The 27,581-nt window shown below is 39.6% G+C and overlaps 2 protein-coding genes across 3 annotated transcripts in view; one reads left to right on the top strand and one right to left on the bottom strand.

Annotated features, from left to right (window-relative positions):
• The first annotated feature begins 1,146 nt into the window (after window positions 1–1,146).
• On the top strand, window positions 1,147–11,648 carry dusp4 (dual specificity phosphatase 4). Its single transcript, XM_086097262.1, has 4 exons — window positions 1,147–1,836; window positions 3,041–3,168; window positions 6,261–6,480; window positions 8,968–11,648. The coding sequence occupies exons 1-4, from the start codon at window positions 1,467–1,469 to the stop codon at window positions 9,354–9,356; spliced, it is 1,107 nt and encodes a 368-aa protein (XP_085953388.1). The 5' UTR covers window positions 1,147–1,466; the 3' UTR covers window positions 9,357–11,648.
• Window positions 11,649–12,766: 1,118 nt separating this feature from the next.
• LOC147161808 (poly [ADP-ribose] polymerase tankyrase-1) overlaps window positions 12,767–27,581 on the bottom strand; it is a 59,957-nt gene continuing 45,142 nt past the window's right edge. For both annotated transcript variants that reach the window (XM_086095967.1, XM_086095968.1), the window contains 13 exons: window positions 26,629–26,848; window positions 24,725–24,834; window positions 23,141–23,329; window positions 22,988–23,068; window positions 21,599–21,788; window positions 21,433–21,512; window positions 19,225–19,345; window positions 18,719–18,816; window positions 17,251–17,325; window positions 17,030–17,135; window positions 16,768–16,954; window positions 16,540–16,696; window positions 12,767–15,591 (listed from right to left, as the gene is read on the bottom strand). In XM_086095967.1, coding sequence (XP_085952093.1) covers window positions 15,505–15,591; window positions 16,540–16,696; window positions 16,768–16,954; window positions 17,030–17,135; window positions 17,251–17,325; window positions 18,719–18,816; window positions 19,225–19,345; window positions 21,433–21,512; window positions 21,599–21,788; window positions 22,988–23,068; window positions 23,141–23,329; window positions 24,725–24,834; window positions 26,629–26,848 — 1,701 coding nt within the window. In that variant the 3' untranslated portion in view covers window positions 12,767–15,504. The remainder of the gene's footprint in view (window positions 15,592–16,539; window positions 16,697–16,767; window positions 16,955–17,029; window positions 17,136–17,250; window positions 17,326–18,718; window positions 18,817–19,224; window positions 19,346–21,432; window positions 21,513–21,598; window positions 21,789–22,987; window positions 23,069–23,140; window positions 23,330–24,724; window positions 24,835–26,628; window positions 26,849–27,581) is intronic.

Here is a 27,581-nt window from a genome sequence, read left to right as displayed (position 1 = left end):
ACACACGAACGTGGACATGCATGTGTGCGCGTGCTTCATGCAAAAACACTTGCGCTTTCGATACTGCACACAACTGCTCTGCAATGTTGTGTATCGAAATTGTAACGCTGGTGAGAACAATTGTGTAGATTTTTTTCCAATAGACTAATTCAGGACATTTTGATGTAATGGCCTAGATAATTATATCGTACAGTTTTGTACACCTACATGAACAGATTTTCATTTTGAGAGCCAAAATGAAAATCTGTCGTTACAAAAAAAGAAAAGCATACTTTTAATTGAAACGGACGGTAAGGGGTATAAATGTAATAATGTGTTTATTTTAATGTTTGTAATACTTTGGTTAGCTTAGCCAAATGAAAGGGCCACAATATTAGACGCACCCATCAAGATGCAATGAAATTCTACACCACTACTATAATGTAAAACCACAATCGGAGACACTGACTACATTTACATGCAGTCAATATTCGGGTTTAAGTAAAACTTCCAGTTTCTGAAACGGTCGGGATAATCCCTTTACATACGTTAGCGGACAGAGTCACTCCCGCATACATATCCCGATTTAAATCGCGACCCACAGACTGACGTCAAAAAGACGTCATTTCATCTTTTAATTTTCAACGGTCAATAAAAAATGTTATTCATGTCACTCGCCACACTAATAGAGTAGTCGGTTTTGCTCCGAAAGTCTGGTTCTGTGCTGCGCCGCCATATTTCGGACGTTTGTATATACTTATATACGCACACACACTGTGGCAATTTCTCCATTGAGAAAGAAAACAACGTGAAAATGTCAGTTAGGCTCACTTGGCGATTGGCAACATAAGATGGCCGCCGCGCACACAAGTAGTTTTTGTACTCAACAGATAAGAGTTCTTGCGAATAGAGCATGCGCAAAACACAAACCAACGTTCCGTTCCGTTCAAATGACGTACCAAGATCGCGGTAATATGACCAAATATTCGAGTCAGAAAAGGGCGATAATGTGAGCATTATGTTGTTGTTTTTTTAAGTGAAGCGTTTCCTTTCCTACTATGTTGTCGACATGATGGCGTCCCAGTCCAATTTTCCTCATCGAGTACGCTTCCATTGATGTGTTGTTTTTTGTGAATGGACGGCAGGGGAGGAAAGGGGCGCGAGACTGCCTGGCCTGTGATTGGCCAACCCCATGACGTCACCTCCGTCGTGACGCCAGACGCCATACTCCTCATTCTTTAGAGCGAGAGAGAGAGAGAGAGACAGAGAGAGAGAAAAAAAGGAAAAGAGTCGAAACAATCGTGAAGAGAAAGCCAGAGTGACAGAAAGAGGGGGTCGCGGTAACAATGAGCTCCGCGGGAGGCGAGATGCTCGCTTAGAAGTGCGGCGCTGCCGTGCTGGGGGGGGTGGGCGTCAATCCACGCGGGATCCCGAACCAGAGGCGAGCCACAGCCAAGTCCGCAGACCAGCAGCGCGAGCGAGCCGCAATGGAGGACCTGTGCGAAATGGACTGTCCGGTGCTCAAGCGGCTCCTGAAGGAGGACGGCGGCCGGTGCCTGCTGCTCGACTGCCGCTCCTTCCTCGCCTACAACGCGGGCCACATCCGCGGGGCTGTCAACGCCCGCTGCAACACCATCGTGCGCCGCAGGGCCAAGGGCTCCGTGCTGAGCCTGGACCAAATACTAGCCGGGGACGACGAGGTCCGGGCCCGCCTGCGCTCCGGGATGTACTCGGCCGTCGTGCTGTACGACGAGAGGACGCCCGAAGCGGACGCGGTGAAGGAGGACAGCACCGCCAGTTTGGTGCTCCACGCGCTGTGCGGGGACTCCACGGCCTCGCACATCTACTTGCTCAAAGGTGAGAATGAACGGCTGCTCCCTTTCGCTTCTCTTCCAATCGTGTGTCAACAAAAGGCCGTTCACTTTAATTTTCTGCGCCATTCATTCATGTATGAAGGGTAATAATTGATGCATTCAGGATCGCCAACGACCAATTGAAATATTTACATTTGAATGGAAGCATTTTGCTTGAGAGTCAACAATAAAAGAAAGAGCTCTCGGTGGTGCAACACAATTCACTACTGCCATAATTGTTGTGTTTTTAAATGATAACAGTTTGTCTCAAAACATTGGTACAGCTATTTTTATTTATTTATCTTAATGTAGTTATTTAGCTGCTCATTTTAAATACCGACTATTCAAACCACAATCCTCAGTCTGATTCTTTTTTGTGGTGCTTATATTGTAAATTCTAAAAAATAAAAGTGACTTGTAATTTTGAAATAAATAAATAATCTGAACAGATGAAAAAAAAAATACATGTTCCTTATTAGATTTGCTTTCAATCGCCAGTCCACTTTATTGAAGATGGTTTAATATTTTGTGTTTGTGTGTGTGGCTCAATTACACTAAAGCAGTTGTGCATCTGCTTGGGCTTTCACCATTTTTTTAAACACACGCATATCATTGCTGCTCGCTGAGTGCATGAGGTAATGCTCTTGCGTTGATGTTACACAAAGCCAGAAGGACTTCCAGCATACTCACATGATCACTTCCGAGACGGGATGCTTCGGCTAAATGACAAAAAGGGAAGCACTAACTGACAAAATCAACATTTGATTTTAATGGAACCGTCCAATCGACGCTGCTATGTTTAGACTGTGATGCATTGTTTGGATGTGTGTGTGTGTGTGACACAGATACCAAAGTTGCATAGGAGAATACATCATCATTCTCTTAAAATTAATGGCAAATATACATATTAGATATTATAGTTAGGAACGTTTTGAAACCAGTTTCATCAACACTTCTAAAACAACAAATCAGCTCAAATAATACATGTGTTAATTTTTTTTATTATGATATTCATATATATTTAATACATTCTCACTAATTATCCAAAAGTTCATATTTTTAACATCAGTGAGCTATTTTTAGAACAGGTCATGTGACCCCTGATTGAGAGGTTTCATAACAGATAGTCGTGCGTTTTTACGGCTAAGCAAGCCGCGTTCCGTCCTAACCTATAAGAGCTAATGTTATCATTCTTGCTTTGTTCTCAGGTGGCTACGACAGGTTCTTCTCCGAGTACCCCGAGTTTTGTTTAAAGACAAAATCCTTGCCCCCGCTCACAAGCCAGTCCAGCGTCGACTCGTCCTGCTCGTCCTGCGGGACGCCGCACCACGACCAGGTGAGAGTCCAAAGGATGATACCAGAAATAAGTATTAAAAAAACTGGAGTCTCAGCATTCATAATGCCAAGTACTGTACCTACAAAGGTAGCCAGTAGAGCACAGACCTCCGCCAAGGCCAAATGGCCCTAAACATGTCTGTATGACTTGTTGAAATGAGAGAACACCAAAACTAACGCCACTAGTCGGCCATTTTCCTGACGTTACATCATTTGTGTTTACATATAGCCTATCATATAGAAAACAACAATTTAGCAGATTCAATAGCTTCAACCCATCATGTCGTCGACCTGTTATCATAGTTATCGCAGTGTACTCGAGTTGCAATGATCAATTGAGTACACAAGAAGTAATCAATTATCAAATTTATTGATAATTATTTTTAAATCATTTTGAGACCACGTTTATGTCAAATTGTCCAAATCCTCAGAATTTCAGCCTCCCAACAGTAAATATTGTACGATTGTTGAATCATAATAAGACATTTTCAAACTTCTGCTTTTGTTTTGAAAACCATTAACAGTTTTGCTTATTTTCTATCATGTTACGAACCAAACCAGGAACTGAATCATAATTTATGTTTGTGTATTTTCTGCCCTGTCAATTTGAACTAATGTCATGTTTAAAAAAAAAAGAGAGATAGAAATTAAGTTTAAAAAATCCAATTCATTGATGAATTGACAAAATAATGCATGAGCAGGAAGTCCGTTAACCACATTTTGCAGCTTCTATCATTTGGCCCCATAACAAAAAATAGAAAAAGCTCTCCAAATAATTCATTTTGCCGCTGCTGTGTGACATTAAGGATTCAAAAATACTCTGTGCTAACAACATGAATAGCACCGACCAGTACTTAGACAAACACTCCATTTAAGTGGCAGTTGAATTCAAACACAGCAGCAGCTGTTGTCTATTTGCCTTGCTCAAGGGCATCTCAACCGCTGTTTGCATTCTCACATCCGCTCCAAGTGAATGTGTGCGCGCGGGACGGCGTCTTGTTTTTCGTGCCGCTGAGGTATTTGTCTTATGACAGCACGGGCCCGGCCACACTTCGCCACTTATTTCTCCTCGCCGCCGTCACTTCCTGTGACCCCGGCGGCCTTGTTTCGTTTGTCTGTGTCGATTTCATGCCACGCCGGCAGTCACATGCGTCCCCGGCTTCATTTCCTTGGAACACAAGCGGATCGAGTGCAGACAATCGGGCCTCTGTGCCATTTTGAAGAAAAGAGATAGTCATGGCCGCCATGTCAGGTGGACACTGGAAGGCGTCTCGGAGCTTCCGGCGGCGGCGTACAAACCGCGGACAGGATGAGCGAGTTTGGCGCCCCGCTCCCTCCACCTCCTCCTCACATTACATCTCTTAGCAGTATTGATCACTTCCTGACTCTGACAGCGGTGACATAAACCAACACAAGCCTCGTCAATAGGAACCACTGATCCAATGATAAAGGGAGGAAAAACTCTTCCGCTCTCACACAGTGGCTTTAAAACTGTAACTAGTATTGCTATTGAATTTCTATACGCATTAGACACCAGGAAGTCAATTTGTGAGTAAATTGAGACAAGATCATCATGACTTTTTTTTACTTCTTTTTTTTTTTCTGGCTCAATAAAGGCAGCTACAGCCATGCTAATGCGTACTCTCGAGTACAACACTCATTAAAATATATTGTAAAAAAATATATATTGTAAAAATATCCTCAATCGATTTGATGTCGAATCACAAGAGTTCAAGTTCGATTCAATTTAGATATTTCTTTATTATTATTTTTTTTTGATGAATTATGATGGGACATCAAGTCTTCATAAATATCAAGGACATGATAACAACTCCACAAACATTACATTCCAAATTTAATTTTGTGGAGGAAGTAACTGGTTCAATGATTTAGTAATAAAAAAAAATCACTTAAGTTACACAAACATTGGCATTCGCAAGGATGAGATCGAAATTCAACAATTGTAATTGTCAGGTCTTTCAAAAATGTTAGAAAATACTTTGAAATTCATGTGAACAGTAAATGTCTCGGACTTTAAAATTCTATTTTGTTATAAATTTATGGGAAAAAGAGATATTCAAATAATGGATTCATGATTTTATGAATCGATATCAGGCTCGAAAAGGAAAATCGATTTGATATTGATTATTGAATTATAATTTTTTAAACCCAGCCCTAGTAATAATAAAACGTCTTGATGTTAAATGTTGTGTTTTGTTTAGCTGGGAGCTGCATACAAATACATTTTTTATATATTTCACTTAAAAAAAAAAGTTATTATTTTTAAATCATTACATTTTTAACGACACCACTGTAATATAACATTGTTTTAATGTATGACTTTTTCAAATATTTCATTATTTATTATTAATAATTATTTATTAATATTGAATATTGCCTTTCTTGGCTGATTGGCTGTTCATTTGGACTCAAGCCGATGTGTTGTTATAGTTAGTATAACACGAGGAACTCTAATCAAATGAAAAAGCCATCAATCCCCAAATAAGCATTAAACCATTTTTTGACCTCTTTAAAAAATCATAACTAAGTTTAACAATTAACAATACATTGCAGTGGCACACACACCCATAATAAGCGGAACTGACTTTCACGTGCTCCGGCCATCCAATTAGACATTTTCCTCAAATGCATCATTTTATAATCCCACTGACATTTCCTCCATGTTCCCCCTACACAGCAATCAATCACACACACACCAAGTGACCCTTCACATGAGTTGCACAACTAATGCGATTACCCCAAAACATAAGTGGAGTCACCCTTGTACTTGAGTCATCTGCAGCGGCATCGTTAATGTTCGACACAGAGAATCCTTTGTACTCGTCGCCGAGGCTTTTTCCTCCCTCAATATGGCGCGTTATGACGGTTAGTGATACATTATGTACAAGTTGAACCTTGAAAATGACAGCTTTAAATTCACTTGTCATGACAGTCGATGGCGATCATGTACTTGAATGGTGACATTTGTTTTGGCCGGTCATATCGTACCCGTGTACCGAGATGATCTTTTATTGCCACTATGAAATCATGAATTCAAAGTCCGGATTTGTTTTTTGTTTTTTTTTACTCCAGGGCGGACCCGTCGAGATCCTCCCGTTTCTCTACCTGGGCAGCGCTCTACACGCCTCCAAAAAGGAAGTCCTCGACGCCATTGGCATCTCGGCGCTGCTCAACGTGTCGTCCGACTGCCCCAACCACTTCGAGGGCGCGTACCAGTACAAGTGTATCCCTGTGGAAGACAACCACAAAGAAGACATCAGCTGCTGGTTTCTCGAGGCCATCGAGTTCATTGGTGAGTTCTTATGACATGGAAAGAAACAAATTATTTATATATATAGTTTAAAAAAAAAAATCTTTCCATTTTTTCTTTTCTTCTCAATATTGTGAGTGTTTATACAATATCTTGTATAAGCTATTAATTACGATTAACATTTTTAATCGTAATAATTGCATGAATTCAATAGTTAACTCGGGATTAATCCCCATTTTATATCTGTTCTAAATGTACAATAAAAAAAAAAGTTTTCATACTCTTGTTAAACTAATAGAAATATGGCTGCATCTTTTAGTCATTGATACAGTAATTGAATAATAATTCATCAAATTGAGTTAAAGTTAAAAAGATGTACTGTACTGTAAAAAAAAACAAGTATGAAATTGATTTGTGTTGGTCATTTTTCTGCCACTAGATGGCATAATTGCATTTGTAAGACCTTGGTGACACCTCAGCGCATTTTTCTTTTCATATTAAGAGCCGTCTAATCTTTAACATGCCGTAACTTGTAAAATCCTGCACATTTTTAAAATTGTAAAATACAACTTGACCCCAGTGTCCACAAATATATGCATTATTCTTACATTTATTAATGGTAAAAAAAAAAATAATAATAATGATTTTTTTATTAATGGTCAATTTTAACGTGGACGTATCTGCTGGAATTCCCCCAGTACAGGATTTCCAAGTAAGGGGGGCGGTCATTAATCACACGTTTAAAACATTTGTGGCGTTAATCGTCGATACGATGTGCTTGTCGTGCTACAAGATGATGTCAGACTTGTGGCAATGCGTCGCAGTCACGCCTCAGCGGCGCCCTCCTCCCTCCCTGGCCAAAAAAACAAAATCAAAATCAAAAAGCATTACCAAAAAATATGTTTGCAACGGTTTCTCTCCGAGTGAGCTTTGCATACATCTTGGACGCGGCGGCGCTTTGCGGGTCTGCGTGACGCGCCGCGTTGTGTGTGTGTGTGGGGGTGTGTGTGTGTGTGTGTGTGTGTGTAGGTGCGGGCGGGTATGTGTCATAGTTAGCTGCTGTGGGAGAAGATCGTGACTCATCCCGCACCGTTACCGGGTGAACAGACACTCTGTTACCTGACATCAGTGCGAGAGTCGAAAGTGAACAATCGCAATCAAGCGTCTTCCCATTCTTAATGAACATTAATACTGCAATAAATATGGAAAAGGCCGGAATATGTCAAATCATAAATATTCACAAAAAATACATAAATGTGTGTGGGGTTTTTTTTTCATCAATTTTCCTCCGTATGAATGTTACTAATAATTGCGGCGCAATTAATCAGCGCAGGAAAATAAAACTCATTATTTAATTTGTCTTTTAATTTTGTGCAGACGGCCTCACGTGCTGCAGGATATTTACTTGAGCATCCAAGCAGTGAAGCTGCCGGGGGAAATTGAATTTTCTGTAAATACTTTAATCAGGCTATTTATCCAAATGGGGTTATTGGTGGTAACCGAGTGAGAGCGAGCATGTGCACAGAAAAGAGAGTTGAGGGAGGAAGTGGGAAGCACTCGACGTTGTCGATTCTGGTATGACAGCCGCACAAATGTAACCGCAGTGCCTAAATATAAGCAAACCGTAGCGTATGCCTATGCAAATAAAACAACATTTTGGTTTTGTACAAATTTTGTATTCGAACACCCCCCCACCCAAAAAAAGAAGATTTTCTACTCACAATTTATTTTTATTTTTTTTTAAACCAAAAGTGTTAGATGGTATTGCATGAAACTATCCAGTAAAAAGACATTTCTAAAAATTGATGTTGCAAATGGATTTTTAGCATTTAAATCACCACTTTAATTTTTTTTTTTAATTTTTTTTAAACTAAAATCAACAGTCTTAAACTATTCTGACTCGGATTATTTTTATTATTATTTTCACTTGCATTACTGCATCATACCAAGGACCCCTCCCTGCATACTTTGAACACATTTAAACTTAAAAAAAACCAAAAAGATAAATGTTATTTGAACACAAAAAGAGATTGCAAGTATAAAATTACAGAATAAATTTTAATGTATTTTAGTGCATGTGTGTATGTTAGATATATATATATATGCCTTTAAGAGGCGGGGCTTCACTTATTAGGCCACACCTGTTAAAAGTACACAAACTGTACACTACAGGAGTTGTTGTCTACTTTGAACTTGTCCCAATTAGGGATGTAACAATATCCAAATGTCACAATACGATAATTATCACGATATTGAGGGGAGGTTGACGAGAAAAAAAAAAAAATAATCACTGAATATTGAGGCACTTACTTGCTAATGCATGCCCAATTTGTGGATGAACTCAAACTTGTTATTTTCCCTTCATCTGGCCATTAGCGTGGGTCTTTAACATAGCTGGCCAAAAACATGCCTAATTAAAATGAAACTGCTCGAATAAACTAACCACCAGAGGTTGCTGGAACTGCACAAATCAATTAATTTCCATTCAGTTTTATTGAATCCAGTGCTATTTTGTGTGTGTGTGTTCAGACTCCGTCCGCGACTCGAGCGGTCGCGTCCTGGTCCACTGCCGGGCGGGCATCTCCCGCTCGGCCACCATCTGCCTGGCCTACCTGATGAAGAGGAAGCGCGTGCGTCTGGACGAGGCCTTCGAGTTCGTGCGACGGCGCCGCTCCATCATCTCGCCCAACTTCAGCTTCATGGGCCAGCTGCTGCAGTTCGAGTCGCAGCTGCTCGCCACCTCGTGCGCCGCCGAGGCCGCCGCCACCGCCAGCCCGCTGCTGGCGCCCAAGACGTCGTCGGGGGTGGCCTCGGCGGCGGCCACGCCCACCTCGCCTTTCATCTTCAACTTCCCCGTGTCGGTGGTGAACCCCGCCTACCTGCATCACAGCCCCCTCACCATGTCGCCGGGCTGCTGAAGGACCGCCGTGACGCTCCGAACGCTTCCTGGCTCACAAACCAGCTTCTTCCAATAAGTGACCAAAAAAATGACAACTTGACTTTCAACCAGGTTTGTGTGTTGGACTTGAGGTGACACACATTTTAATAATACGCTTATGACTAACAAGTGAACGTGTTGAAGTGAACGCTCGGTGTGATTAGGGTTGCAAAGGAGTGGATAACATCTGGTAATTTCCATGGGAGGTTCAGCTGCGGAATTTTGAAAACATTGTTTAAAGGAATTGAGGATAATAGTTAAAAAGTTAAAAACAAAAATTTGACTAATATGAAATATAAAGACAGGTTTTGGCTATCTTGGAGGAAATTGATGGGCTCTAAGATTGAGCCTTGGGGAACACCGCATGTAATGGAAACAGGTTTACAAGTCTGACAACCACAGAAACAGTGAATATGCGCGTGTGAATAGTTGTTTATCTATACGTGCTCTGTGATTGGACGGCGACCAGTCCATTGCGTACACTGCCTCTCACCCCAAGTTCGCTGGGATAGACTCCAGCTCAACCCTGACCCGGATGAGAATAAATGGTACAGAATCTTTTATGATGAGATATTATAAGCATTTATAAATTAAGCATTTAAAAAAGTCATCACATTTATTGTGGGAATGCGGAACAGCAACATTCACTCAATGACAAAAACCAAGTTTGCTGTGGATCAGTGGGTAGTTCAGCGGAGATTTGACCAGCAAACAGGAGGCGTGGGTTCAAATCCCACCTAAAACTGGTTGCAGTTCACTTCTCCAACTCCAATTAATAATGATTAATTTTCACATAATTTGTCTTTCAATTTGCTCCATAAGGTTTCACAAGCATCCCACATGCATCAATTCTATCATCGCAGAGTTAAATATTTTTCATCTACCATCTGACTGAAGCCATTTATAATTTTTTTTACCCTGGATCTAAAAATACCACAAAAAAAGTCCCTCTGAAAATGCTGACTAAAATGGCCGCACGCACTCCCTTGGAAACATTCCCATTCAACATGCAAATCAAAATGGATCTTTATTTTCATTTGTGCTTCGGTCAATCATCTCGTTTTAGTCAGGATTATGCTCAACACTAATTTCAATGTCATGAACTCCCATGGAAAGTTCCCAACTTGAAAAAAAAAAAAAATCCCAGGAATTTTGCAACCCTAGTTGCCATGGAAACGACAGCTCTTTAAGCCGAGGAGATGGATGCAGGAAGGAAGCAGGAATTTTAAGCACCCGCTCCTTCCTCCTTTGGCACCCCTCCTGCTGCCACACAAAAGACGTGGATGTGTGTGCGCATGTGTGTTTTGTGTGTGTGTGTGGGGGGGGGGGGGGGGGGCGATAGAAAGCAGGCCCTCCTCACTGACAGGTGCTCTGCTGCCAGGCCCACCGGAGTTTCCTGTCTATCCTCTTCCTCACACAAACAGGCCTTCCTCTCATCTCCTTTCATGTCGCTCCTCTTAATCTCCTCGTTCTCATCTTCGCCGCCGCCTCCTCCTCCTCCTCCTCCTCCTCCTCCTCTCAGATGTTCATCTGTTTACCCAACGCGCAAAATCAAGAACATAAAACGGAAACACTCATCAGGTCGTTTTGAGCAGGGTAGGAGAGAGAAAATGTAAATGATGTGATGAATTATCACAAAAAAAAAAAAGATGTTGAATATTCAGTAAGTTAACGAGGAGATAAACTCAGGTTACTTTCTTCAATTGCTGTTGCTCCTCATGAGGAAGGCCTGTTGTTCTCACGCACGCTCGAGCTCCTGCAATACTGAAAACTTTGAACCTTTCAAGAAGGTAGACGTGTGACGTTTTTAATTCTTAACGCCACAATCACACTCTCCTCGAACTCTGAAAGTACATTTTCCTGTTTTTCAAAGATTGTTGACACCAATTTCTGTAGCACTTTGAAGTGATGCAATACTGTATTTGTAATTGCTGGTTGATCTGCTCATCACGGTGGCAGTAGACGGACTTTTTTTTTCTTTTTGTTTGTTCGCGTGTGTGTCTAACGTGAAAGGACAGATGGAGAGCGAGAACCAATCAGTTGAGAAAAAAAAAACTGCAATACTTTGGTCTGTGTGAGTTGATCTTTCTACGCTCTTCGTGTCTGCTCAACGCAGTCGAACCATACGGCAATAGAAAACCTTCACGTATACATGTGTATATATTATCCATTTCAAAGAAAAACAACTTCCCTTCAATTTTATTGTGTGAATGAATGAACTGTGCATTTATTTATTACGGAAGAACCACTCTTGAATAAAACTTGTTCTTAATTAAAATGTGTCTTTTCATCAGTGCAATGGTGGCTAAAAAAGAAAAAGAAAAAGGGAGGGGTGATCTGTTACATGTCATTAAAAAAAATTGAATAAATGTGCCAGCGGGTACTAGTTATGCCCAAGGGCAGTATGAGTAGACCACTGGTCTGTTCTAAAAATAGCTCACCAGTGAGGGGACACCGCGACTTATTAAGAATTAAAACAAAAGAATGCTAACATTTATACATTTGAATATAACATGGTACATGTTTTCTATATTTTGTCTAAAAATAAAATACAATGTGTTAAATGAGGGGGGGAGGGGTGAAAATTTACACCATCCCTGACCCTAGAACTATAAATCAGATAATTTAAAATAGAAATAACAAATATTTGATTATTTTATAAACATACAAATGAAATGTAAATATATACTGCACATGCGTCTAACAAGGATGATTATAGCAGAACTTTAGGTTAGCAGCGCCGCTCAGTGGCCACAATGTGTTACACTTATGAATGTTCTATTATGTTACTGAATAGTTTTATTGTGCACTGTATAATGTTGTATCGTGTGTTGACAAATAATATTTGATATATTAATCATGTAATGAAGATTAAAGGGGCAGGAACAGATACATGTATACTTCTTCCTACTCCTTTTGGAAGTAAGCGTGTAACTCATTACTAATGGCTAGGATGGGAACTGCAGGTTTCTCTCGTGTTGCGGTCATTGATGCTTGTTTTGTTTTCATTTTAAGTTGGTTTTAAAACGTATATATTAACAATGCTTATTTTATACATATTCGGGAAAAATTCTATCGATTTGGTTTCATTAACAGTAATTATAACATAACACGCACTTATGTGTACTGTGTTTGTGGTTGTGCGCGCCCTCCAGTGGACACATTGTAAATTACACCCACTAAACACCACCACCAGAAAAGCACGTCGTTTTGAGCATTCGTTTAGTATTTGATATCTAGTTTAGGGCCAGTAATGTAGAGCATTCTTTGTTTATTGAGTATAACGACCGTGTCTGCCTTAAGTAGTGGAAAAAAATAAAAAATAAACTAGTGAAATGTACTGGGGATTTGGAGGACTGGACTTTGTTGCAATACAAAATCAACACAGACTCGATGGAGTTCTTTTATTCCATTTTGTTTTCTGTACAACAACATGTGTGGACAGCAGTGATGTACAACCAGTTGTACAACATGAAGTAAAACAAACACAACCAGTGAGGAAATCTTTTTTTCATCTATCCTTTTTTTCTCTTTTTACGAAGCAGTTCAAAAACGTATTTACAAGAAGGCCGGCTGATCCTTCAGGCATACTGGCTATAATTGTGTATAGTCAACGAAGCCGCTACAACGGTTGTGCATAAGCTGCTATGTAACGCATCGTGAAGGTCGACTTCAATATAAGAGCAAAACAAGTAATACTGTACATGGATATGAATGCCTTCCTCAGCTTTTATTTTGAAGTTAGCCCTCGGAAGCAATCGTTGTGGCGGCTGATGACTTTGAATTGAGGCCAGCTTGACGAATTCACATGTTTGCTGACAGACTAGAACTGGGGCACAATATGACATTTCCGGTCCTCCTGCGCGCCGGCATGGAGAAAAGAGTAAGTCAAAAAATCCAGAGAGTCCATTTTTGAAGTCATTGGAGGAAAACGTCATTTCGTTCACCTTTCTGACGGCGGCCATTTTCAACTCACTGAAGTTAACAAACATGGCTCCTTGCTCGAATATGGCAAACTAATCAGCCACATTTAGACAATTTAAAGAATATATATAGAGGGGAGTGTTAAAAAAGAGAAAATTCTGGTGCACAGTATGGAAAATGCCCCCCCCCCCCCCAAAAGTATCAACATGAGGCACAAATACGTTAGATTTTTTTTTTATATAAAGCTGCCTAGTTCACAGGAATTGTAAAAGTATAACAATGTTTTATATTTCATCTGCTTGCGTGTCACTGTATTTTGGATTTTTACCTGATGTGTGGTCCAATATGTTTTAATAGTGTTATGAAATGATAAAGACATTTATTCCAAATCCTTGATTTCCAGGTTAAAGTCAATTTACGAGTACACTCTTGGCCATTACTAGTAAGACAGGCAACACCTGATTTTATGCCACTTTTGGTCTACTATTATGACCTTAAGGTGGATATCAAGGATATCTTAATACATGCTCTTTCCATATACAAGTGGACATAAGCTGGTCACATTCACCATACAGTACGCGAGTGTGAGGAATTTGAAATGTGCCATGACGAAGCACTTGTAAACACCAACATAGACCGACTGACCTCACAATCGACAAGAAAGAAATGTGAAGAGACCATGTGGACGTTTGACATCAACGTACAGTAATCCTTCGCTCATCTGCGGTTCACCTATTTTTTTGTTTTGTTTTGCTTGGAACTGCGATTTGGTGCAAAATTTTCTTTTGGTGTCCTTTCTGAAAGGCCCTAAAATGCCACAAAATGGTGCCAAAGCTCTGATTAAATAGTAGTAGTACTTTATCATCTGTGAAAAAGGACTGTGGGTGGCTTACTGTCTGTAGTATACTGCCCCCTTGTGGCCTAAGCGGACACACAGGAGGGAGCAGCACAAGATTAATTGAAATTAAGTAAAAAAAAAAAAAAAGTAAATGTGGTAAAAACTGAATCATTCTTTATATTTATGTCAATATGTCATTAATACAGAAGCGTATTGCATTGACTTGAAAAAAAAACTTGTTTTTCTGACTATTTTTGGGAGGGGGGGCTTTGTTTTTCTGAGTATTTTTTTTCTTTTTTTCTGAATATTTTCATAAAGAAAATATTGGGAAAAAACGGGAAATATTCAGAAAAACAGGAGGAAATATTACTCAGAAAAACAGGGGGGAAATTATTTTTAAAAAACTGAAAAAAATTATGATATTTTTGTTTTGTTTTTATTTACCTCTGAACTCCAAGTGACAAGTGACTCGCTAGTAACACACACAATATTATTAATGTTTTAATGTAAGGTATTCAGAAAAACATTAAAAAATATTCAGGAAAAAATAAAAAATATTATTTTATAAAACGGAGAAATTACTCAGAAAAACAAGGAATTATTTTATATTAAAAAAAAAAAGAAAAAAATATTCAGGAAAAACGGAACATTAAAAAAAAATACTAAAAAAAACAAAGCTCCCCAAAAAATGTGTCAATGTGTTTTTTTTCCAAGTGAATGCAATACACTTCCGTACATTAAAATATGTTTTAAAAGTACAATATTATAAATGAAATGTTCTCATTCAAATGATATAACATTTTGTGGGTCTTTTACACGCATGGTGACAAATTTAAATTGTATCAAATCATCCGTAAGCCATTATTTGTAAGGTGACTGATGAAAAAAAAAAAAAGTCCGGGCTCAGTCCGCAATTGTGAGGGGATTACTTGCAGATGACGGCGGCCTGATTTCTCTCACACGGCGCTGGTGACGGTGCTTTCACTTTGACATCTATTGATCCCCATATCTGCTTACAAAGTCAGGTCAAAGGTGAGTAACAGGTCAACAGCAGCAGTGCATGTTGGTCCTCGTGTTTGTTTTTCAGGTGGTCCCTTGCGATGTGGTCTGCCGTTCATCTGAAGACTCTTGATTCATGTAACGTAAAGAGTTTCTTTGCTCTGCTCAGTAACAAATTAGAAGTCGAATGGCCACTTTGGACTCAGCCCTTCGGGCAATGTCGCCTGGTGTCGCTGATGCCCGTCGGTGCGATCCGCCACACTTACTTGGGCTCAGGGGCTTCCAAAGAGGCCGCCGGCCGTCGTCGGTGGCCGTCTTTATGGGAGGCGTCTCGACCTTCAGATGCTCGCTGTGACGCAAGCGTGCGTTAGGACTTCTGCTCGGCCGGGGCGGCGGGCGTGGCCACGCTTTCAGGTTTGACAATCTGGTACGCGATCAAGTACTCTGGGTAAGCCTGAAGAACGACAAAATCACGATTCGCTTGAAACAATGAACACAGGGCAATGCTGTCAAGTAATGTATTAGACTTCACATGGCTGGATTGGGATCGGACGATATTTAGCATTTTTTTATGCTGAATCAGTGATCGGATGTCATGTTTTAATTCGCCCGATTGATCGATCAATGACGCCATTGATCGGTTCTGTGAAATTAAATATGATATCGATGTCAGTTTTAGGTATCTTTTCAGTATCGAACAAATCTAGCCCGGACTGGTCACCAGCCAATCACATGAAGACTTGAAGAAAACTGACTTGAAGTGAAACACTTCTGCATATTCTTATTAACAATGTTAAAATAAAACTACGTTTTCATGCATATTTGCAAATTATTTTTTTTGCCGTGTCAAATGTAACATCCAATGTGCATTGGATTTCTATCTGTTTTCTTATTATATATATATATATATATATATATATATATTTATATATATATATATATACATACATACATACATACATACATACATACATATATATATATATATATAAATAATGTTTATTATGTAATTTTTTTATATATATTTTTTTTTGTCTTATATATTTTATTTATTGATTTATTTATCTTCATATATATATATATACATACATATTTTTGTATGTCTTCTTATATATATTTATTTTTATGTCTTCTTTATATATATATTTTTTATGTATTTTATATATATATATATATATATATTTTTTTTTTAAATAATTTTTGAATTTTTTTTTTTAATCTTTTTAAAATATTTGTTTAAAAAAAAAAAATTATATCTTTTTTTAAAATATTTATTTATTTATTTTTCTGTTGGTGTATGACCGTTGCCAAATTATAGCAAAAAAAAAAAATCTGAAATGTGTCACGCAGTATGAAATCCATTTGTGTGAAGTGTACTAATATTTAAGCCAAGAAGACAAACCTGCTCTCCTCTGTAGATGACGTACTCGGCATAGGCCAGTCCGTTGACACTGGGCCGCCCAATGACGGAGTGATGTCCGGGGGGCGCGTGGGCCATCTTCATGGCGCTAAACTGGAGGAAGGACTTACCCAGCGTCACTCTGCAGAACAACATCTGCCTGAAAAGCAACACAAATGCAGCATTTGTTCACACGTAGGAAAATGCGTTGGAGGAAGTCGATTTATTTACCTGTGACAAACGTAGCATGATCGGTCCTTGTGGGTGGGGCAACCCGTGCCTCCGCCTATCCCGTAAACGTACTGGTTGCTCTTGGAGGAGTTCTCGGCGAAGTAGATGCCGGCGCCGAACATGCCGCCGATGTAGGCGTGGCGCTCGTCGAAGCCTTTGTGGATGATGGCGTTGATGAAGGGAGAACCTGACGGGGAGGAAACGTGCGAGGTTGACGCCGGGTTGACTGATCAACCTTCCACAAATAAACCGATCCAGTTACCATGAAAGAGCATGCGCTCGTTATGGTGGTTGTGGTTTTCATCAACAATCTCCTTCTGTCTGTGCGAGTATCTTTCCCGTAACTTCTTATTCACCACCTTCTGAATCTGCGCACACAGAATGACCCACCCAAAAAAAAAAAAAAGTGTTTTATTGAAGGGACCCTTTACTTTGCAGTTCCTTGTCAGCTAATGAAGCCCCTCAAAGTTTTTGAGGCGTCACCTTGATGATGTTGTACTGGCTGAAGACGCCGCCGGCGTTGCCGCCGTCACGGTGCTCTCTGATGGTGCTTTGCAGCTGAGGACACACAATGAGGAGAAGATGACAAGAAAGCTCTTTACATAATCAAAAAGGAGGATGACAAAAAAAAAAGAAAAAAGATGCTAATGAAATGCAAACGCTTTTCTTTGTGTCTGAGCAGCGATGTTTCCCTTCAGAGACGGACTGAAATGTCATTTGCATTCCTCATTAAAAAGATTGCCTTTCAAAAGACTGACAATTGACTGTGCTCGCATTAATTAATTAAATTAATTCACGCACACTATCTGAATGCAAAAAAAAAAAAAGTTAATTTAAATTGTATTGGGGCAATGTGTACAACAGAAGCAAATAGTTAGCTTTCCTCCTCCACACTTTCTTCTATGTATAATCCGGCAATCTGGATGGCAAGATGCTGCCCCTCACAGGTTAGTTTTGGTACTACGGGGAGTGATGGTTTAACGGAGAATACTCACAATGTGTAAGGATATTCAATAAAACACCTTTTTTTTAAAAGAAAGATCTATATATCCCAATATATCAATTTCCCTTAAATTTGCATAAAATTAATGGTAATTTTCTATTCTTTTGATTTCTAATTTCTAGTTCCTGAATGGCCACAAAGGGGCAGCTGATACCAGCCCGATACTAGGTTGCCCATCCCTATTAACTCATTCACTGCCATTGACAGCTATAGACGTCAAAAATTCATTTGAACTATTTTTATTAGTTCAACATTTTTTTCCCCATTTTTGTTAACAAGAGTATGAAAACCTCGATATTTTTTTTCTACATTTAGAACAGATATAAAATTTGTGATTAATCGTGTGTTAACTAGTGAAGTCATGCGATTAATTACGATTAAACATTTTAATTGCCTGATGCCCCTAATTTTTAATAACCTTTTCTTTAAAAACTTTTTTTTTTTTTAATAATGTTTTCTTTTAACAAAAAAATCGTAAAAATTAGGGGCGTCGGGCAATTATTTTTTTTAACGTAATTAATTGCATGACTTTACTAGCTAACTCACGATTAATCACAAATTTTATATCTGTTCTAATACAAAATTTTTTTCCAGGTTTTCATACTTTTGATAACAAAAGTGGGAAAAAATGTTAAACTAGAAATAGTTCAAATTAATTTTTGACGTCTATAGCCGTCAATGGCAGTGAATGAGTTAAAATGTATTTCTATTTCAACGGCAAATGAAGTGCAGTACCCGACATGCAACAGTCAGAATATTAAGGTTTCATTTACATCTGAATGTGCTCATTAGTGTTGAAATTGTTCACACTGCTATCTGCTTCTATTACTGCTTTCACTGACAGTTACTTGACAGCTACACCAATATGAAACAATGTGTGATTCACAAGGTATTTTTTTGGAAGTTGAGCTACATTTTTTTTGCATGTGTGTGTGCGTGTGTGCTTACTTCTTCCTCCACTGACTGGAACTCCTTGTCGTCTGGTGCCAGGTCGATGAGCACAGTGCCCTGGCTGGAGCAGTGGAACGTCAGGTATGGGTTGGCACCTGCCGACACAGCATAGGGCCCATAGTAATGAAATAGTAGCCTACACGCTGTATCATTTTAACCGGGAGTATTTTGTGTTTTGGGGTTAGCATAATGTCAGATATGACAGGTAACAGGACATTTTTAGTAGTGATGGGAAAAGGAAGCTTCATGAAGCACTTGTGATACTTTTGGACTCCACGAGATGGCACTCTTGGTTTAAAGGTGCAATGGAAATTTCCTCAACTTCCACCACACAAGCCTTAATCTTTAAACCGAGAGCACCATCTAGTGGAGTAAAAAAAATATCGTAAGTGCTTCATGAAGCTTCATTTTTCACATCACTACTTTTTAGTAGAAACGGACAAATGCCTGGACCTAGCTGCTAATGTAGCACATGAAGCATTTCAGGAACCTTCCTGTCTCACCTTGCTGACCTCCCAGCAGCCGCTCGATGCCCTTGATGAGTTTGTGTCTGTGCCCGTAGGCGTTGATCCCGATCTCCTTCAGCTCCTCGTGGCCCATGTCCGCCAGAACGTCCAGCGAGATCTGCTCGGACAACAAAAAAAAAAGACACGTTTGTAATTTGGTAAAATTGTAATTTTGTATACATTTGTAAATGGTTGGTCAAAAGTGAAGAGCGTCAAAATTAATCAACAAGTAATCGATTGTTAAATTAATCGACAACTATTTTAACTCATTCACCGAAGCAAACCCCTTCGCTTCCGCCTGTTTTACTGGATTTTGACTGATTTTGAAAGGCCCACAGAATATTGGGTTCTATTGCTATAAAAACCTACCAAAAGAAAGATTAGAGTCTCTTCTTTCATCAGAAAAAAAAGGATATTTGTCCAATTAGCATTGGACTATAGCTAAGTTTCATCATTATTTACAAATCTGTTCAAAACATTGGGGTAAATAGCTTTTTTGCAACATGGCTCTGGTTGATCTCTTATTCTCTGCTGCTACCTGCTGGACGTTTTTTGTAATAAGATGCTTTAGGCGTCATCTTCAGGTCAGAGGCTGCATCAAAACCTTCTGTAAGCTCTAGCATTAAAAAAACCCATAAGTAAATACGTTTTTGGGAGCAAATAAGTTAATAGTCGAGTAATCATGTGGAGCCATTTTTTTATTCAAAATAGTTCAAATCCTCAGATTTCAGCATAACAGTAATTGTTCATTGATTTCTGTAGTCCTTGAGGAAAGAAGACTGATTATCTTCTGTGTTTAATCAAAATAAGACATTTGCAAACTTTGGAAAACAACGATCGAACCCATAACATAGTAGTACAACATCAATCCCCTTTTTTTTTTTAAATCACTATACGAATGCAAATTACAAAATAAACGCCAATCACTGGTTGATAAACAGTAATCATGGGGGAAAATACTTTTGTAATACACTTTAGTACAATATTAAAATGAATCCAATTAGTCAATTAATCGATTCTAAAAAAAATTAGATAGTGACATCTTTAGTTTTAATAGGGATGGGCAACCTAGCTAGTATCAGGCTGGTATCAGCTGCCCCCTTGTGGTCATACATGAACTAGAAATTAGAAATTAAAAGAATAAAAATGTGCCATTCATTTCAAGCAAATGTAAGGAAAAACGATCGATAGATGAATCGATTCTAAAAACATTTGATAGTGACAGCACTAGCGAAACGTATTTCTGAAAAAATATGCTTTAATCATGTAAATGTTTGTGCAAGAGCTACGATCCAACAAACAAGCAGACAATTGATTGTGTTCAAAACAAGTTATCCAAAGCAAGCAGTAGATAATTGACTATGCAATTGGAGTCTTATTGCAGAGACAATGGCTGACAAATATTCATGAGCGTTAGTCCAGCACGGCGTGCAGGAAAGGTTAATGAATGCACGGCGGTCATGGAGCACTGATCAAAGCGATAGCGGTGAAGTTTGCAAGTTTGTTCCGATGAAGGGACGCAGGGAGGCGAGTGAACTCTCCAATTTGAATCGCAACTTTAATCTACTCTAGTCTGTCATCGATGTTTGCGGGCCTAAAGTGGCAGCCTGAATGCACAAAGACGTGTTGAGAAAAACTCAAGGAGATGCAGACGGCAGTCAGAATGAAGTGAACGTTTGAATCGCGCTGTAAAAAAACGCTTGAAAACCACTGGCATAAATAAGAATTTGCGTCTATATGGTGTCAACAAGCTACTTGTTTTCCGTGTCTACAAACCACAACAACACTCAATGTGGTTTAAAAGCACATGAAATAAACAGCTACAGCGTGAGTGGTTGTTTACGTTGCAAAACATTCTTTTCTCCCCACACACAGACAACACACTCCTCCAGCTCGCCACTCAGAATATCAATGCAGACTTGCTTCCCTTTAGGGGAATTAGGAGAAACACACAGGCTGCATATTGCATCCACTCCTGACTTTGGTGCTTGGACTTGAGCCAGCTGTCACTTTCAATTTGTCTTCCTGCCGCTCTCTTTTTCTTTCTCTCGGTCTGTCGGCTTCTTTCTCGCTCTCTCTTCACCTCCCTGCTTGCCTTGTCTTCCGATGCCTCCAATTTCAATCTTTTGCACTCACTCCCTCAACCGATTCTTCGCGTATTCCTTTCACCTTGGTCTCTCTTTGAGAAGCAAAAGTGATGCGTACCTGTTCTCTCTGGAAGATGTCTCGGAGGTGTTCCAGTCCCAGACTCTTTAAGAACTGGTTGATGGTCATATCAAGTAGAGCTGGAAAAGGTGGAGAGATGTCAGAATAAAGTGAATACAAACAAAACAAAACTAAACTAAACAAAAACATGTTTTTCTATCCGTACTCGCTCCTTCCTTCCTGTCCGAGCCAGATGCGCCGTCCGCCGTCCCAGTGGCGCCGCCCGCCGTGATGTCCCCGAGGGGCGCAGTCAGGTTGTCGATGCTGCTGGCGGCTGATAGGCAGGAGGATGGCGTCGGCGAAGGAGAGATGACCACGCCCCCTGTGGCGCCTGCTGTCACTACACTGGCACTCACCTGTGAGTGGGAATCGCAGGATTCACATTTGATCTGATTGACTCATGCTTCATGTTTATATTTCATTTATTTAGAGGGGAAGTCAAACTCATTGAGTCATTTTCAGCAGCAAAAAGTTAATATTTTGTCCAGAATTTATTTGGTAACTAATTTTTCCACTTGCTGTCGACTGAAGATGACATCACCTGTGCTGAGGAAGTGGGTAACGACCAGTCATGGCTCAATTTGCTGACCAAACCCGGATAACAGGTGAGCCATGATTGGTCGTTACCTACTTCCTCAGCACAGGTGATGTCATCTTCAGTTGGCAGCAAGTGGGAAAAATTTGTTTTTAAAGTTATTTACTCATTCACTGCCATTGACGGCTATAGATGTAAAAAATTCATTATTAGTTTAACATTTTTTCTACTTTTGTTAACAAGAGTATAAAAACCTATATTTTTTTTATTGTACATTTAGAACAGATATAAAATGTGTGATTAATTGTGAGTTAACTAGTAAAGTCAAGCAATTAATTAAGATAAAAAAAATGTAATTGCCTGATGCCCCGAATTTTTGATCATCTTTAAGTCGCGTCAGGCGATTACATTTTTAAATTGTAATTAATCACATGACTTCAAAAGTTAACTCACGATTAATCACACATTTTATATCTGCATTTCAAAAAAAAAATCTAGGTTTTCATACTCTTATTAACAAAAGTCGGAAAAAATCTTAAACTAATAGAAATAGTTCAAAAGAATTTTTGACGTCTATAGCCGTCGATGGCAGTGAATGAGTTAATTGTACAAGGCAAAATCATTCAATCAATATGTTGTGTGTGCCCCCACTAGCAAAATCCACCTGCTCTTATCTGAAAGAAAGAAAATGACATCACAGTTGCTCAGGCCTCAAATAACGAGCAATCATGGCTCAGCTTGTGAAAGTCACATGACCAAACTCAGAAAACAGGTGAGCCGCGATTGGTCGTTAGCAATGGGGATGTCATTTTCATTCGACAGCAAATGGCAAAATGGCCGCCCCCTGAAATGGATAAAAACAGGTGGATTTTGACTACTTTATTCATATTCCACAAACGCAAGCGCCAGCAGATTTGCGCTTTTGCCAATGCCCGTGTTATCGCAAATATAATGTCAAATCAATATGGTTTTTGCTTTGGTATTTCTAAGTATCCATCCTTGATCAAAGATAACACTAACCACTGTGGCCTGTGGTTTCAGACAGCTGGGCAGGGCATCTGGTGGCATGGCATCGATTAGCAACGCTCTGATGTCATCGGCCTGTAACAGAAAGATTGATATGATAATCAATTTTCTATGAACAGTATATTACAGTATAAGGAAGTCTCATACTGTTGCCAAGTCCAGGGGTGTCTGTCCTTCCTGGTTCTTCATGGTGGGATCAGCACCATGGGCCAAAAGCAGAGCGCAAAGCTGCGTGCGCCCCTTCTGCGCCGCCTCGTGGAGTGGCGTGAACGCCCATTTGTCGGTGGCGTTAACGCACGTGTTGTACTTGATGAGAAGGGCAGCGATGTCCACATGCTGGATGTGATGATGGAGAAGATGAAACCAAGATTAGAAGCAGCCCAGAGGAAATGAATATTTAATTTGTTCCGTGACTAAAAACACTTCACATTATTGAACGGGACACTGTTTATAAAATGAAAAGGCAGGATGGGGACGGACGGATTCATTCTTAATTTAAACTTTGCTCGTCATACACAGCAGCGAGAGCGACAACACTTCCTGATCGCCTATCAGCTGACTAAACACGAACCAATCATAAGCTAGCATAATTTAGGTAAATGCAAGTGAATGACGGAGAGCAGCAGATTCGACCCATCAACTTAGCTACGTGTATGCATAAATAATAATTATGGAAAGATAAATGTACACGTAAATATACATATTAAAGAATTCCAGTAATTTCTGGACTATAAGCCGCTACTTTTTTCACTTGCATTCGACTCTGCGGCTAATACTATAATGGAAGCGCAAGAGCATCAGGCAGAGCAAAACATACCAAGTGCGGCCAAATTCAGTAGGAGAGACAGAACGAGAGTGAGACAATTTGCACCCTCATTATGGAAAATAACGTGCGGTAACATTAAAACACCTGCGGCTTACAGTCGAGTGCGGTTTATAGTCCAGAAATGACTGTTACTTAAATGCTTAATCGTCAGGGCGTGGACCTTCGCAAAGCGAGGCGTCTTTGTTGCTGGCCGTACCCAACGCTTCAAACATCATATGGTTAATCTCTGCTAAAGTAATTACTATCTCCTTATTTGAAAACACGGCCGAAAAATATTGGCACAATCATCCGCTACGTGTATGTCTTGTTAGTTTCTGAGTTTTTTTCTCGCAAATTTGCCACATTATAAAGTCGCAAATTTGCCACTTTATGAAATGGCAAATTTGTACGTTTTTTTTCTCTGAATATTACCCCCCCTCTGAAAAAAATATACGTGGCCCAAAGACACTGTCGTAGAATTTTGTTCCTAATCCTAGAATTTTATTTATTTATTTAATCTTTAAAAAATAAAGAACTCAAGAGACCACTGCAATATATTGAGCTGCTATAAAACCAAAGCGACACAATATGCTTGCTCCTGAGTGGGAGTCTTATAAATTATTAACCTTATCATAATCCTTCTTTTTGCCACCTCTCGTTTTTCTCATTTTTTTTTCCTTCTATCTTCTTGTCCTCACTCTGCGCTCACGTGTCTTGGCGCCAACTACACAATGTAGCCTCCCACTGAGAAGCAGCGGGAGATGCTAAATTCGAGTGTTTGTGCGTCAGAGATATCCGACTGTTCATTCAACATGTGTTTCATGATTCTTTTATCACACTGATGTTGTTGAGGTCCCCGAGAAGAAAATGACAGTTTTGGTTATTGTGCCGTGATCAATTTAAACTGTTGTGTTGTGTTGTCTTACCCCGTATGAAGCAGCGTTGTGCAACGGTATTAGACCTCCTTTGTCCTGTGCATTCACGTCAGCTCCGTGCTCCAGCAGATACTCCGCCACCTCCAGGTTGTTGTAGCCAGCTAGACGGCACAGTGGGAGTAAAAGAGGTCGGTAAATAGAAGCAACGTGAAGCGGCAACATGAAGTCAGGTCAATGTCAGCTGCAGCACAAACAGATGAAGACAAACAGACTGAAAAGAATTTGCCACTACTCTAAGATTTGTATTGAAATCTGTGCTCAATTAAATTGTCTGCCTGGTGATATGTTAATAGATATTTAAAAAAATGCAGAAAAATATGTTTGTAGCAGAAACTTTGCATTGCAGCCTTGGGGCTTGACTGCAGGCTTCTTTCCCCCAAAACCTCTCGTGTGGGTTTATCAAATTTACACTTTTAATTGCCAACACATAATCGCTGACTCCGCTTCAATTTTTAGTGGAACTTTCCATGTTATGAGTTAACATAAATTGGCAATCCGTGCACAACCAGGCATGCAAACCGCAGAACGATCCTGGTGGATTATTTGGACAACAATCGGATAATTTACGGATTTCAATGCGTGACTTTGGCGTTTCATAGTAATATGAGGCTTAAATCCTACTGACGTATATTACTAAAGCTCAGTGATGGGGTGGCCGTTTTACGATCAGGAACTAGAAATTAGAAGAATAGAAAATTGCCTTTAATTTCATGCAAGGAAAAACGCTACATTGAGATATACGTTTTTTTTATTTTTTATTATCGGTCATAGGTTTTTGGGGAAATTGTATGTATCAAAAGTACTAGTGGTATCTGTACTTGGCATCAGTATCGGTGAGTATTCAGGTGTTAAATATTCATAGGCCCTAATGGTATTAGAAAAAAAGTGGTATTGAACATCCTTAATAATAACAATAATAGTTGATGGTGATGACGACAACTACAAGAAATTGATCTACATCCACGCGGCTCCACTATGGAACGCTCCATATGACACAGTCATAAAAAAGGTGTTCAGAACATTCAGAAAGACTCTCCTATCCAATCCCATTAGGTTCATATTTGATATTACACACCCTATAATTGACAATGCACCTGTCAGCTATGCTGCACATATCATGAAAGATGGACAGCTATTTGAGAAAGTAGAACATGTTTGCACCGGCCATAGTGAGAAACAGCTTATCATCACTAAAGGATATTAAAATTTGATCTTGTCACACATGAAAACCTAATCGGGCCAACACCTTCAAATGATAAGAACATTTATATCCAGATAAAAAAGAAAATTAATCCAAGGAAGCTTCTAGGAAATGATTGTACAAGAAAATGCAGCGCCCATGTTGCCTTGCGTAATAAGCTTCGAGCTCAGCATGTTTTAGTGAACACTGCTGATCTTATCAGCCCCAGCATGCATGAAATATGGATTTGCAAGTATTTGTGCCTCTGAGGCGCTGTAACAAGAGCGGTGCCTCTCAAGTCGACTTGGAGATCATACATTGATTGCCTATGTGTGTCCCTGAGAGTGTTCAGCATTTCTGCTAATAGGGTTCACACAACCTCAAAGGACACCATTATTGAGCATTCACTCGCCAGTCACAACATTAGGTACACTAGCACAGTCCAATGGCATCCAATTTGACAGCTGTATCACAAAAATAATCCGTCATTACAAATACAATATTAGTTATTAATTTAACATGTTTCTTACTGACATTTGAATTTGGTTACATTTTGTTGTGGCTAGCACATGTATTTAAAAAATTTAACCATGGCAATAGCAAATGTTTACACATGAAAACTTATATTTTGAGCCACTTTTACCATGCTCAACTCATCATCTGGTCCACATTAAAAACCCAGGCTTCATTCGAGGCTGGCTAAAGTGCCTGTTACCTGCGAGGTGGAGAGGCGTGGAGTTTCGTCCCTGCGTGTCCCGACAGTTGATGTTGTCTGGGCTGCATAACTTCTGCACTCTGGCCAGGCAACCCTTCTTGGCCGCATCCAGCAAGGCCGCATCTCCTCTCAGGAGGTCCTGGATGTCCGTGTCTCCGTCCTTCACCAGGTCCAAGGGTGTATTTCCATCTCTGTTCTTTTTGCTGGGGTCTGCGCCATGCTGTGGACAGAATACAAAAAAAAATAAAAAATGAGAAAAAATGAATGCCTAAAGAGGATTATCCACAAGAGACAGGACAGAAGGCGCCACATTATCCGTGGATGGCGAGAGCAGACATTTCTTTCACTCATACGTCTCCTATGTGACACTTTTAATGTATTATTTATAGATACACTTTGAAATCTGCTCCTTAAATCTGATGTTTTGGGACTACTCCATGTTTGGCTGCTTAATGTTAGTATATGAATACATTTTTGTCTTTGTTACAATGTTATCGTCCCACTTTCTACGGTTGCTTTTATGCTAATTTAGCACTCGCTAATATTGATTCTCCGTCCAGAGAATATATGAAGAGGCGCATTTAAAAAGCAGTCAGAGATGCAATCATAGATTTAACGATTGAGTAGAAGAAAAACATTCAGGATTAATTTTACAAAGGGCAAAAAAATTAAATATCCACATGAAACAATATCCTTCTTAATGTTAGGATTCATGACAATTATTCATATTATTCATTCCCAGACATGGAAAACAAGATTTCATAATTTTGGAATTTTTCCAGGTTTTGCATAACTGTGACATCCCTGAATGTATTTAGGCAATTTGCCACAGTGGACTTGTGGAAGAAGCGGCTTTATTCTAAGCACAACTTCTACACACACAAAAAACAACACAACAAACAGAGGAGACAAAAGAAAACCTACTGCTGAACTCTGAGAGAACATCCAGAGTC

The sequence above is a fragment of the Leptonotus elevatus genome, chromosome 15 (assembly GCF_054856555.1).
Source record: "Leptonotus elevatus isolate MCC_2025b chromosome 15, RoL_Lele_1.0, whole genome shotgun sequence".
Classification (NCBI taxonomy): Eukaryota; Metazoa; Chordata; class Actinopteri; order Syngnathiformes; family Syngnathidae; genus Leptonotus; species Leptonotus elevatus.
Note: the sequence above shows the minus strand (reverse complement) of the source record. Positions and strands in the feature narration are given on the sequence as shown.